Source organism: Corylus avellana, chromosome 9 (assembly GCF_965113065.1).
Source record: "Corylus avellana chromosome 9, dhCorAvel1.hap1.2, whole genome shotgun sequence".
NCBI classification, from domain to species: domain Eukaryota; kingdom Viridiplantae; phylum Streptophyta; class Magnoliopsida; order Fagales; family Betulaceae; genus Corylus; species Corylus avellana.
This window is the reverse complement of record NC_142498.1, coordinates 7767544-7781593: the sequence shown is the minus strand read 5'-3', so window position 1 is coordinate 7781593 and position 14050 is coordinate 7767544. Positions and strand designations below refer to the sequence as shown.

Sequence of the window (14050 nt, the reverse complement as noted above, 5' to 3'; positions counted from 1 at the left end):
AATCTTTATCATTTAATTTTAAAGTGTTAATGCAATGATCACGCACACCTAATCTTCGATTCGAAATTCTTGCAAAATAACCAAATGTCAAAGTAGTGCACCGCAAAGAAAAAGGGAACTAGAGAGTATCAATTTAATGCATTTAGGAGGATAATATAATTTTAATTTTTTTTTTTTGAGGGGGGGTGTAAATTTTTTGGATAAGTTTATCCTCCTAAATACACTAAATGGACACTCTCAATTTCATTAGAAGATCATTTTCCAAGAAAAAGGGGGCGGATAACAATTAGTCCTAGACAACATTAACTTTGATTCTAGTTTTAAACAAAATTATTTTGAATATTTTGGTCAAGACTTTTTCCACATAAATATCTTCAAATCTATTGTAATACCCCAAACGGATCCAGCTTGTACGAAAATTGAAGGGTGAGGATTTAATTAAAGTAATTGAAGGGTTCAGATCTATCATAATAAATACTAATAAATAGATGAAAACATGAAGTAATGGATGAAAGAGAAAATTAGTATTTATTATGACTGATGTGCGTTCTTCAATTACTTTAGTTAAATTCTCCTCCTCCAATTTTTTTTAACAGCATGTATACAAGCCGGATCCCCCACAAACCTGCTAAAATAGCAGCTTAATTATTAAATTCATCAGATTTTACAACGGTCAAAATCTCAGAAGGAAAAGCTAGCAAATTCATTTAAACTTGCTTGGGTGTTTTCTTTAAAATTCGGCAATCTTAGAAATCAAAATCTGTTCATCCACTTTTACAAATCTTTCTCCCTTCATTGCATTTGCCTACAAATCCAACCCTTCTTCATAGTTTTCACTAGAAACCATGGAGTCAAAAAGTCTTCAATATTATTACTCTTCAAAGTTCAAAAAACCAAAATCCAGCTTTGAAGCTTCTTGGATATTGCCTGCTTGCTTGCTCACCGAAACCTCATCATCCAACACCGTCAATCAGAACCCACCCAACGGCCACAATGATATCATGGGTCAAGCAGAATCGTCGAAGGAGTTTCTCATAGAATCACCCAGATGCACGGAAACACCAAAAAACCTCCATGGGACCTCGAGGTTCTTCGTTCAAACGGGCGCGTTGAGATCACTCGCCGAAGACGCTCGAATAAGCGCGTGCGAACCCGGAAACATCGACAAGGAACGTGGAAGAGAAGCAGAGGATGTTCAACTCCGTGGGACCCATCGCCAGCCGACAAGTGTCAGCGGAGAAGGCGTCAAACTCCCCGGGGCCTCCCTCACCGTTGTAATGTACACGCTGGAGCCGCACACGGAGTTCCGACGGTCCATGATGGAGATGGTGGGGTCTAGATTAGAGCGTAATCTAACCGTAGATTGGGATTACTTGGAAGAGCTTGTGCTTTGTTACTTGGAGCTTAACGAGAACAAGTGCCAAGAGTACATATTAAGCGCATTTTTTCATGTACTTGTAGAGTTGCTTGGATGAAGGATGCTCACAATCTGTGTCTCTGTCTCTCTCTCTCACACACACACAAGAAAAAACTGAAAAATTATTTCACCCTTCCAATTAAGGGGGTTTGGGAGGGACAAGGCTCCTTTTTTATTTTAAGAAAAAATGTAAAATCGATTCTCGTGGTTTTCCTTATTTGCAATTAATTTTTTGTGGTTTTAAAATAAACTCAAATATCATTGAGGTATGCCAAATTTTTTTTTCATTTCCTCATTTAACAAATTCTGATAACGTAAAACGTTAGAACCAATAAAATTATGATACTTGTCATATTGAAGTCAGTGTCACACTAATGGAATCTGTTAAATTAGTGGACGAAATTTGACTGTATGGACTAAATTATTTTTTTGGCATTCCTTAAAGATCTTTTAGTTTATTTTGATAACACATGGAGCTAATTGTAAATAACAATGACTAATTTTGCATTTTTCGCTTTATTTTATTTGAAAATAAAAATATTTCACTTCAAATAAAATTGGGAGTATTTATTTCGGAAAATAATCATTTCCATTTCAAATTCCTTCAATTTCCTCTGGTTAATACATTTAGAAGGGCAAAATGTCCAAATGTTTTTTAAGTTAATTTTTTTGGACAACACTACCCTTCTAAATGCACTAATTGGAAGAAATGAAGGGGATTTGAAATGGAGAAGATCTTTTTCCATTTATTTTATTGTCAGGATTTAAAGTTGGTGCATTTAATGATATACATAATTTCACATTAATTAATTTTTTTTAAAAAAAATGTGTCAACATTTACTTCATATACAGAACATGATTATCTCCAGTTCATTTGAACTGGATAATATCCAATTAGTTATAGTAAATGTGTATTTTTGCCTTTTCACTTTTTGATGGGACAAAAATATCCCTTCACTATAACTAACTGAATATTATTCAGTTCAAATTGATTGGAAATGAACCTAATTCCTTCATATACACATTTAGATGCATTAATTTTAAATTAAGACCATAATTATTTGATATGGAAAGGATCCTAAGGGAGATAACTAAATGAGAAATGCTATTAAATATGATTTAAATTGGAGCATAGATTTTCTTTCATAGTTGGGCTATTAAATATGATTTATTGTGTCACATAAGAAACTTTGTCCGATTGGAGCACATAATTTTGTTGAAATGATCTTTATTCCGAAAAGGCAAAAGGAAAAGAAAAATGCTTTATTTCCTCCCTTGGTTCGTCTCCTATCCTCCCAATTTTTTTTAAATTACCATTAGATCTATGGGGCCATATGGATCCTACACATGAGCCCTACAAATGCAATAGTGATTTTGAAAAGATGAAGAATGAAAGAAGAATCAGGTGAAGATGTATAGTATCTCTTTTCGAAAGCATAATGCTACCCTAACACATTTATTACACTTATTTCATGAGAATTTTAAATGGCTTCCGATTAACAATAGAACTATTTTCCAAATACCACAGGCATAATGAAAGGAAAGGCCTCAAGTTTCAGCCCAAAAAGCTTTATAATCAGCTGCAGCATATATTTTGTACATCAAGAAATGTAGCACACAAATGTGAAGCAAATGCATCTGATGCTAATCCATCCATGTGCACAGTAAGCTGTTGACATACAATTCACTATCTCAATGAAACAAGCAACAGAAAATCAGGAGAAAGATTCATGCCGTGGGGCATTACCCTTCTTCACTGAAGATGTGATATTGCTGCATCAAGCCTAAGCCCATTGTCCGAAGACCTGACAAAAGTAAGAACAAGTCAAATTATAACTATCGCACACTTTTATTGTTTGTAATCTCAATAACACAATAAATTGCACATCAGAGATTTCGAAGACTAAATGATCCTAATGAAGACTAACTGAGCAACAATATGCTACCATAGCAAGCTAATCACCCATTAAGACAACTAAGCTTGGACAGTCTGAGTTTCTCCAATGTATTATAGTGATGGCATAACGCGTCTGTAAACTGCTTGGAAAGTCTGTCCACCATTCCTAGCAACCTTCTGTCCTTCCTCTGTTGCAGAAGTCAAGAGCTTTACAACCGGATCCGCTTCAAGCTCTTCCTTTGTGAGGGCTTCAAACAGGGGGTGACTCTCTAAACAAGCCTTCATCCACTCTCCAAGCTCTTCCACATCTGTGATCGTGTATATAATCCCACCAACCCCAAGACAATAAGCATACTCATCTAAAAGGTGTGTACTTATCACTCGACGACGATGATTCTTCTCTTTGAAGTGAGGATCTGGAAACAAGAAGAACATCTTTGAAAGCTGTCCTTTCTCAAAGTAATTTGGTATATATTTCATGGAATTTGTCCGAACCACTGAAATATTTTGGTATTGACCTGGATTTCCCACCCTCAGTGCTAAAATTCGCTCCTTGACATACTCTGTTACCTTATCCCTAAGCTCCATCCCAATCATTAGGGTCTCAGGGAAAAGGGTCGAAAGACTAATTAGCAGTCCTCCGAAACCACAACCAACATCTGCAAACTGGATCTTCTTGGCACCATCAATCTTATCAGATGAAGGAAATAACTGAGGATAATGAAGTGAGTAGTCAACTTGACAAGGAGAGATTGGTATTGGGAAGTGAGAATCACTTAACGGGTTGCTGTGTGCTCGCGCTCTGTAGAAACGCTTCCGAGGCAGGCCTGTTGACTTGCTGATAGTTGGGTTTGCTTTGTTTTCCAACATGGTTCTTTTCTGCAAAGCTGTATCATGATAGCCAGTGAGATTTTCAAGACACCTCTGCCCATACTTAGGGAGATTAAAATGCAGTACCAAATAATGTGCTTTTCTTAATTATTAATCAAAGTCTTCTTCAGAAGATGTATGCTAACTGCTAAGCACAAAAGCCCTCAATATTATAAAATTCAGAAATTAAGTGCAAGGAATTGTAATAATATAAGATTAAAGCTGTTCATATACAGCTCGAGTAAGGTTTGTATAAGCTCAACCCGAGTTCAGAAGTCTGAACAAGAATTTTGACTTAATTATTAAACAAGCCAAGAGCGACTTGAATCGATTTAGGTTTGTGGACTGCTCATGTATGAACTTGATTCGGCTTGTTTTGCATTTAAAACTAGTTAAAATCCAATATGTCTAATACTATATATAATCCAAACCTTAAAAATGCTCCATCACTTACCAAATCCTCTCCCTCAGTGAAAAAATGGCCGACAGGAGCCCAAAATGCTGCACACCCACAACTGAAATGGTTAAATAAGGGTCATCCTTAAAGTAAATATATAAACAAAATGAATAAATGAGAAGATACGTGTGGGAGTCCAAATATTAATAATAGAAAATATAAATCATTACCATGAGTTTTAGATCAGCATCAAATCACCATTTGGGTATTTAATTTTTGTAATAAGCTCTATGGGTTTTACTCGTTTTGCAAATAGATCATTCTTTCCATTTTCTAACAGAACTAACCCTTGAAGAATTTTTTTTTTTTCTAAAATAATTGCCAAAAAAAAAATGTGGGGGCAACCCAACCCTCCTTCCTAAACAGGAGAAGGACGGATAGCCACCCATCTCGTGGAGGAGAGATGTGGTTATCCATCCTCCATGAATGGAGGATTGGTGGCACCCCACCCACCCTTCTCCACTCGAGGGTGAGGCTACCCTAGCCGTATGTTGGGGGGTGGGGCGACCCCAGGGAGGAAGTAGGGTGGGGTGGCCTGCTGGAAGGTCCACCCCAACTTCCAGCAATCCAATTTTTTTTTTTCTTAAAAAAAAAAAAAGAATTGGACAAATATTTTCTCTGAGGTATATTTGTATATTCATATGGGTTCTGTCAGAAAATTGACGGAAAAATAGATGAAATAATCTATTTAAAAGCTAAGTAAAACACATGAACTGATTGCAAAACTTAGAAACTCATGAAGTGGTCTGATACTGACCTAAAACTCAAGGTAGTGTTTGATATTTTGTCAACAAATAGTGTTTAGTCAAATTTTAACTCCTAGATTGCAAAGGGGTGGAGATTTGAGCTAATAATGTATTATGGCCCTTTCTGTACTATTTTATCTTTTTTATCTGCAGAAATATATTATCCTCTTCCCCACCATATAATAATAAAATTCAAAAGCTTAAATAACATAATTGAAGGATTTCTTTCTCTTGTTTTCTTCTTGCGTGTGCCTGTTTATTGGCCGCGGGGGGGGGGGGGGGGGGGGGGGGGGGTTGCACCTTCCTTTTCAATTACTCAAAAATTGACATCATCAAAGCAACAAGTTTAACCACCACTACAGCGGAGAATATCTAGTTGGCTTACCTTTTTCTTTATAGATAGCACAATGGAAGATATAAATTCTTCCACCGTGGCAAAAAATTCTTTTGATTTTTGGACAAGAGAATAAGTAAATGTGTTTATCAAAAAACTACAAAGTAATTATTCTCTCTCTCCATAACCACAGGCTTCAACAACCATTAGATACGCTTTTCACCATATCTTCTCTCTCTTTGACCAACCGAGATAAGCTTTCTCCAAAATCTTCTCTCTTTGACTCCCTCTTCGACCAACAAGATCAAAGAAGCCATAAAAATCTTCATCACTATCATCTGCTATGCTAGGGGGGTGCACCTTCCTTTTTCAATTACTCAAAAATTGACATCAAAGCAACAAGTTTAACCACCACTACAGCCGAGAATATCTAGTTGGCTTACCTTTTTCTTTATAGATAGCACAATGGAAGATATAAATTCTTCCACCGTGGCAAAAAAATTCTTTTGATTTTTTGACAAGAGAATAAGTAAATGTGCTTATCAAAAAACTACAAAGTAATTATTCTCTCTCCATAACCACAGGCTTCAACAACCATTAGATACGCTTTTCACCATATCTTCTCTCTCTTTGACCAACGAGATAAGCTTTCTCCAAAATCTTCTCTCTTTGACTCCCTCTTCGACCAACAAGATCAAAGAAGCCATAAAAATCTTCATCACTATCATCTGCTATGCTATGCTCTTTCCTCCAAGGACCATGTGACCTAGAAGCTCCTCTTCCTCTACTTTTGTTGTATTTAGCTCCATCACAGATCCCAAGGACCTCTGCCTTTGTGAGATCGGTTTGTTTTCTTTAGGAATTTTGTTTCAATGCCACAGATATGAGTGTTTCTTTGTCTATCTAAACGGAAATTTGAGTCGAGCTTGAGCTTGAGCTCGCCTTGTCTGGTTTATTCGAGTTCAGACTTGGCTGATTCTGGTTGAGCCAAGTTCAAACATTCTTCAGGAGCTTGACTCAAGCTCCAGCAGTGCTTGAGCCTGTACATACTTTTGTCAAGCTGAGTCTAAACAATAAGTATTCGACTCGACTTAGTTTGATTACAACCCTACATAGGGTGCATCAGATTTTGATATTTTATCCACATCAATTACATCTGCACATTGACCTCACAATAATCACCAGATATCATCATTTCCTACCCTTAGAATGTCCATGGCAGCCTCCGCCATACACTGCCCCCTTCCACTATGAAAATAAAACCTATAAACAATGCCTTTATAACTAGCCAACCACATTCCAACAAGGCTATTTAGTATGACCTTATTTGCATACCAACACAAGGAACTACATTACAATTTTAAGCTAACAAAGAAAGTAAGTCATCTGCCTTGTAAAATTACTTTTTAAAGCTGGTACAAAAATCACCTTACCAATCCAAAATTTTTGCAAAAACATTCCAAGAAGAACCCGGCCAACTCTTTTGAAGTTCAATGTTGTACAACCAGAAGCCCAAACAGTATTAATCATTACGTTTCAATTTTTTTTTTTTTTCTTTTTTGAAACAAAAAATTCCTAAGAGATTACGGCGACCCACCTGAGAGAGTATTAATGAAAACAACAAGCAGAAAATATACTGTAAATTCATGCCTATCTAGCCCTACTCTCTTTTCAGAAAACATAAAAGGGAAAAGAAGAAGACGAAGAACAAAAATATACACAAACACAAGCGGCTTAACCTACTAAAAACCAGTGAGCATAGCCATCAATGACAGAGCTTTTCTGATATTTTCAACATTATTATCAAAATAAATAAATAAATAAAAAGAGAGAAAAAAGAAAGGCATGCCTGATGGAGGTGGACGGACGGACGGAAGAAGAATGAAGCCCCCTTCAGATGGTTGCTCTGACAGACGAAGAAAGTTTTTGGAAGATAAATTTAATAATAGGGCGATTGAAAGAGATTTGAATATGGGCTTGCTTCATAGTTGAGCCCATCTGCTTGCTGGACCCAAATCTGGTCCATTTACGGTTGGGTAACGTCACTCATACGGGCCCCTTGGAAGGGCTGAGCTTTTGTTTGTATAATATCTCAACGCTTTGACAAAAGAAAAACTGCATGGGTAAAGAGTATGACTGTATGAGACAGTTGGTTAGGGAAAAGTGTAAAATTAATAGTTGTGGTTTATTGAGGTCATTGTGGTATTAAAATGAATTCAAAGGTCCGTGAGTACTAAAAAAATAATTTAGTCCCTACAGTCAAATTTCATTCACTAATTTAACAGATTATATTAGTGTGATACTGATTTAAATAGGACAGGTATCACAATTTTATTAACTCTAATGTTTTACGCTATCAGAATCTGTTAAGCTAGTAAACAGAATTTAACTCTAGAGACTAACTTGTTTTTTCGACATGCCTCAGTGAATTTTTAGTTCATTTTGATATCACATGAAATTACTTGCAAATCAGGTAAACCATAGGGATTGATTTTCAATTTTTACCTTTTAGTTAAATGCAAGCCTTCATACCTGTACGACGTCATGTTTGTCTAAATATAATGGTATAAAATTGATGTAGGAAAACATTTACCAATATTTTCGGTGAAAACGAAAATAATAAAATTATCAAAAATAATATTGGAGGCTTGGAGCAGCGCCGTTTGATCACAATTTTACTCGTTCTCAAACAGTGTAAGTACATAAAAAATAAAAAATAAAAAATAAAAAATTGTCATGATTCCTGTTGATTATCAACTTTATATTAGGATTTTATTTGTAGAAGATTTTATTTTATTATGACTTTATTTTATTTCCTTAATAAGATTAGATTTGCTTTAATTATTTTATTTCTTTATTAGGATTAGGTTTATTATTATTACTATGATTATGATTACCTTCTAAACCAGTATTTCTCTTCTATAAATAGGCTACTGTAATGTAAAATAGAAGGCTTATTGAATCATTATCAAAAGAGGAAGACACTTCTCCTTATAACAGAATTAAAGACTATATCCTTTAAATGTTCAAATGATACCACTTTATAAGTGGTGCAATTTGAACAGTGCAACGACACTACAGATTGTGTCATTGCAGTTGAAAGGATGCCACTTAAGTGGCGTCATTTCAACAATGAGTGACGTGGTTAACTTGACACTATTCACGCGTCTTTAAAGGTGTGAGCTGTGTTTTTTATTGTAGTGGGTGGTATTATGGAGATGAAGACGGGCTGGGCATGGAAGTGATTAACAATATATGTTATGAATCCTTTTGACTTGGTTGTAGGAAATAATTGGACGATGAAGTACTGAGAAAAATTAGGAATCTGGAAACAGCTCTCATTGGATCATATATATAAAAAGCTGTTCAAAATACCACTTGTTGGACATATTTCTCTTTGTTAGGTATCCAATGAAAAACTTATCAAACAAGGCTTAAAGTGACGTGTGGCAATTAATTAGCCTTCAACATATATATAGACTTTATCTTCTGATTCATATTATTCCTTGAATAAAGACACTTACATAAACTACATAATTAATCATGTTCATGATGATGCATCCAGAGACAATATCATATTTTCCTGCTTTTCAGCAATAGTTATATATATATATATATATATTCTGCATGTGTTTTCTTCATGAGCAGTTTCACAAGGCTTATGCCATAGAAGGACCTTGCATCAATCTACGTGAAAAGACTGATCAACACAGATGTGTGTGGTTTATTAAATTATAATTTCTCACTGCAGGATCATCAGCTAAAGGCAAAACAAATTAAGAAGATTAATATGCTTAATAACTACTTTTGTGTCTAGGTCATGCATATATACAAGCCACTTTACGTATTCTTCAAGTAAATTTGTAGGAAAATTTTGCCCTAATCGTTGTCTTTCGGGTTTTGTTAATCTTTTTGGAACGTAGGTTAGTTATGATTTTGGAAAGAGTTGAGAGGTTTGGAAACGAATTATTGAAGAATAGGTGTAACGAAAATATAAACAAAAGCATAATTAGTAGCCATCGATGGATCACAATCTTTCGTTTTTCCTTGTTGAACACTTCAAATATCATATTATTATTCTTACCGTTTCTCAGAGAGACCCCTATTGATCATCTTTACTGACAAACTTCAATGTTGCAACTTGATTGAAACGATGAAGATGATGATATGTGATTGATTTAGAAACTAAACAATAAAAAAAATGGAAGAATTGGTTCATGTTACCAATCAGCACTGCCGACACTGCTAGAATATACAAAGATATTATAATGAGGCAACTCGGATACATCATAGGGAGGAAACAATATTGCACGTGAGAAATGATATATTGTAGACTCTCATACTTCCGTCATACAACTATGATGATGTGGCGGTGAAAATCAACCGTAGGATCAATGAGGCTTATAACAAAAAATAAAAAAATATATATCCAGATTACATATTAACTGAACACTTTGTGACCAGTATGCTTACACAATCTACATTAAGATATTCGTAAGTTCGGAGGAATATCTTAGAAATGTAGATTGTGTAAGCATATTGATTACAAAGTGTTCAGTTAATATGTAATCTGGATATATATAATGTTTAACATTTATGTAAGTTTGGAGGAAAACTGTTTTGGTTACTTAACCAAAACAGAGGCACGAACATCTTATTTATAATGAAGGATTTACAAAGGAAATCAGAAATGAAGGTGTACAAGGAGAAGGTCAAGAGCTATGAACAAAAGCAGTATAAAATATACATATATTAGAGAACAAACTAAGATAGGAAAGTGTGGGACTTCTAACTTAGGCTGAGACGCAGCCGTAGCAGCCATGTAGGTGCTGCAGGAAACCAGGAGCACACCCAGCAGCAGGAAACCAGGAAAAGAGACTGAGATAGAGCTAGGGACAGAGCCAACCAAAATTTTTTTTTTCGGTTCTTTTGAATTTTTTTATTAAAAAAAATTATTTTGGTTGTTTTTTATGAACTAAAGACTACCGTAAGGGCAAAAAAAAAAGTGACCATTTGAAAGTAAGGGCAAAAAAACGGACATTTGAAAGTAAGAACCAAAAATAAAAAAACTTAATGGGTATGGCCCAAAAAAATTAAGAATAGCGCCAAAATTTTTTATTGGATATGGCCAAAAAATCTAAAAATAGGGCCAATTTTTTTTTTTTTTTTTTTTTGAGGGGGGCCAAATGACTAAAATTAAAATATTACTTTACTTTTTTTTTTTTTTTTTTTTTCCTTATTTTGGGGGGGACCATGGCCTACCCCGGTCCCCTGCTCCCTCCGTCTCTGGCTAGAGGTTTAGCATAGCTGGGATTGAGGGCCAGCTATGCTATCTTGTGAAGCACATGACATGTCATGAGGATCATTTGACATGTCATGTGATGTGGCTTTAACAATTTACAAATAAGAACAAATTTAGCATTCATAAATACTTGATGCAGAGTCACAAATGATGCTTAATTAATAGTGTAGTACTATACAATAAAATGAGCAGATCGAGGCCACCGTTCATAACTTAGGGGGTGTTTGTTAAACCCCCTCACATTCCCCCACATCCACCACACTATTCACTTCATTTTTTTCTCAAAAAAACATTCTTACTATTATATCAAATTATTCACTTTTTATATCACATCATTTACTTTTTATTACTATTCAAATAAAAAAATCACTACAAAACAAAATTTCTTACTTCCCAATACCACTTTTTCATTTTCCCATACCAATTATTATTATTTTTTTCTTCTTTTTATTCATGAACAGTGCCGTGGTCCATGAACAGTTCCGTGTAGTTTAACAAACACAGCCCTAGTGAGTGTTAAGTATTAAAATATTCATATTTTTAGCCCTTAACTTACATGTTTTAATCATTTAGTTTTAGTTAATTATGTCATTTTAGCTCTTTATTGTGTTTTCCTTTATTTTGTAGGTCATTAAAAGAAAAAGAAACAATCTCAGAAGTTTTGGACTTAAAAAGAGCTATTTTGGATTTTGGAAGGCTCTGGTAAAGTGATCGATCGCAGGGGAGCTGCGATCGAGCGCACTACAGGCGAGGACTGCAACAAGCAAGGCAACCACGATCGAGCGCAAGCACAAGGAGGATCGATCGCAAACCTACGATCGATCGCACACGAGCTGCGATCAAGCGTACCCATGCGTGATGGCCAAGTCAGCCGCCAACCTTAATAAGGAAAAAGCAACTTTTAGGGTTTTGTAGCTTAGTGCGAACTAGGGCTCAAATCCTACGATTTTTAGGGTTTCTAGAGTATTCCTAAAGGCTTATAAATAGACCCTTAAGCCTCTAGAATAGATATACTTTCAAAGGAGAAGAATTGGAGCTCTTCAAGTTCAAGTTTCGGGTTTATTCTTTTTCTTTATTTTATTTTATTTTATGAAGATGTTTAACATCAACTTCATGTGTAACTAATTTATTTAGTAGGGCTAGATTGAAGCCCTAGTTATGTTTAGTTGATATTCAATATTGGCGCCCTTGTAATGATCTTGTTGTGATATCTAAATTAATTAATTCATGTTTTCGTGAATTCCTCATATGTGTGCCTGATCAACATATACATATGGTATGGACTAGCTAGTTAAATCAATTTGAATGACCGAGTCATGGGTTTAACATAAATAACAAAAGATATCCACATCGGATTCTTGGGTTAATCAATATGGGGAACCGGGAGTAAACACCCATGCCCTAGCCTCATATGTTTGTCGATTTCCACAGTTCTATGCTTTCGTAAAGAACAACTTAGTAGACACCTATGCTAAATCCTTTAAGAAAGAAAATAATTAGAGTAGACACACATGCCTAATTCGTTGCTTAGAGAAATCAATAGCTTAAGGAGTAGACACCAATGCCCTTAGGTTGATAAACATTAGATATTCATAACATAATCAAAACATTGGCATATTGATATATTAGCTAAATATAATTAGTGATGGATATCAAAACCTTACCTTTTTATCATTATCAACTCAAATCCAATCTTTGTTTTATTTTACTTTTGGAATTAATTTTAAACAAAAATTCAGCAATTCTCATGGAAATGACCCCGTATTTGCACTCTATACTACTATGTTGACCTCGTGCACTTGCGGGTAAAACATCCAATTATTTGCCTATTAATTTAGGTAGGTAATTGTGAACAACAGTGAGGTTTGTTTTCCCTTCCAAGTCAGTGTTTTAATTCCTTCTCTGTTTTATTTTTTTTTTGGCCATTTTAGATAATATTTCCATGAATAATTTATGAAGGATTTTATCTTTGGATTTCACTAGATTTTTTGGTAGAATACTTGTTTTGATTCCATTTTCTTGCCATTGTTGGTAACTTTCTTTCTCTTCCTGAATTACCTTACAACAATGGCAAGAATGCAGATTGAATTACCTTCAATTTGCACCTTTTGTTTATTGACTCAGTGAATGCTGTTTACCTAATTACCCATGTATATATATACTAGATCTCTTCTATATTCTTTTTAGTGAGTTATGTTCAATTTCAATTTCTCCTCTCCAAGAGTGTTTATTTTAGTTTTCAAGTGCAAGAAAAGATCACTCACGAAGCAGATGTGAAAACTCTTTTCTTTGTAATTAAGTAGGTGTGATGTGAAGACGTGTAAGAATAGAGAAACAAAATGGCAAAGAAAGCTGCTAACTGAGTACTGTCGTCCAATTTTGTAATGACCCGAATTTCTCTTCTTTTTTTTTTTCTTTTTTTTTTTTTTTTTTTTTTGTTTTGACATGTACACACAAGAGGGGGAGGGGATTCGAACTAGTGACCTCCGCTTTATTAGGCGTGGTCCCAGCCGATTAAGCTACCTCTTGGGGACTAATGATCCAAATTTTTAATCTATGATTAAAGAAGTAATTTTAAGAATATTTTATAGCTAGATAGAATAATAATCTTGGAGGTGTCTTAAGAATGTGGATATTTATCAGAATATATTTTGATTGATGGAATTTAATTTATAGGTCTTGTTTTTATTAATAAAGAATTTTATTGAAGGCTATGATTTGCATTACAAACTATTAGTGAGGCTTAAAAGGTAGAGAAGTGAGTCCATTAAAGCATAAGCTGAAGTTAGAAAACAGTTTTGAAAGGAAGAGGGAGGAGATCTGCTCCCTCCTCCTCTCCCATTCCCCTTCTACTCCCTGCTCCTACCCTCCCTCTCCCCTTCTAGTTTTTTCTTTTTTCTTTATGTTTGTAGGTGTTCTCCAACCATATCAGCAACTTCGGCATCTCCGCTATGTGTCCGTTCATCTTCCACCATAGGTTTCTTCTCTCTAGATTTGCCCTCATGAGGGAGGAAAAATAATTAGGTG

At 35.0% G+C, this 14050-nt stretch overlaps 2 protein-coding genes across 5 annotated transcripts; one reads left to right on the top strand and one right to left on the bottom strand.

Moving 5' to 3' along the window:
- The first annotated feature begins 845 nt into the window (after positions 1–845).
- LOC132190862 (transcription repressor OFP13-like) lies at positions 846–1475 on the top strand. The gene has a single exon (XM_059605894.2). The coding sequence runs from the start codon at positions 846–848 to the stop codon at positions 1473–1475; it is 630 nt and encodes a 209-aa protein (XP_059461877.2).
- A 1476-nt stretch (positions 1476–2951) lies between these two features.
- LOC132189688 (tRNA (guanine-N-7) methyltransferase) lies at positions 2952–7660 on the bottom strand. 4 transcript variants are annotated; one of them, XR_009441054.2, is made up of 4 exons: positions 7571–7660; positions 4639–4685; positions 3364–4201; positions 2952–3222 (listed from the first exon to the last, which is right to left on the bottom strand). XR_009441054.2 is itself a non-coding variant. In XM_059604457.2 (4 exons), the coding sequence occupies exon 3, from the start codon at positions 4182–4184 to the stop codon at positions 3426–3428; it is 759 nt and encodes a 252-aa protein (XP_059460440.2). In that variant the 5' UTR covers positions 4185–4201; positions 4639–4685; positions 7571–7660; the 3' UTR covers positions 2952–3222; positions 3381–3425. The 4 variants fall into 4 exon arrangements, 3 of the variants coding, with proteins under 3 accessions (XP_059460440.2, XP_088366666.1, XP_059460438.2); XM_059604457.2 differs by having other exon boundaries at positions 3381–4201; XM_088510540.1 differs by having other exon boundaries at positions 2952–4201.
- Between the last annotated feature and the right edge of the window lie 6390 nt (positions 7661–14050).

What these genes read in the sequence shown, in the direction of transcription:
- LOC132190862 (XM_059605894.2), top strand. Translation starts at nt 846, where the DNA reads ATGGAGTCAAAAAGTCTTCAATATTATTACTCTTCAAAGTTCAAAAAA.
- LOC132189688 (XM_088510540.1), bottom strand. Translation starts at nt 4,184, where the DNA reads ATGTTGGAAAACAAAGCAAACCCAACTATCAGCAAGTCAACAGGCCTG.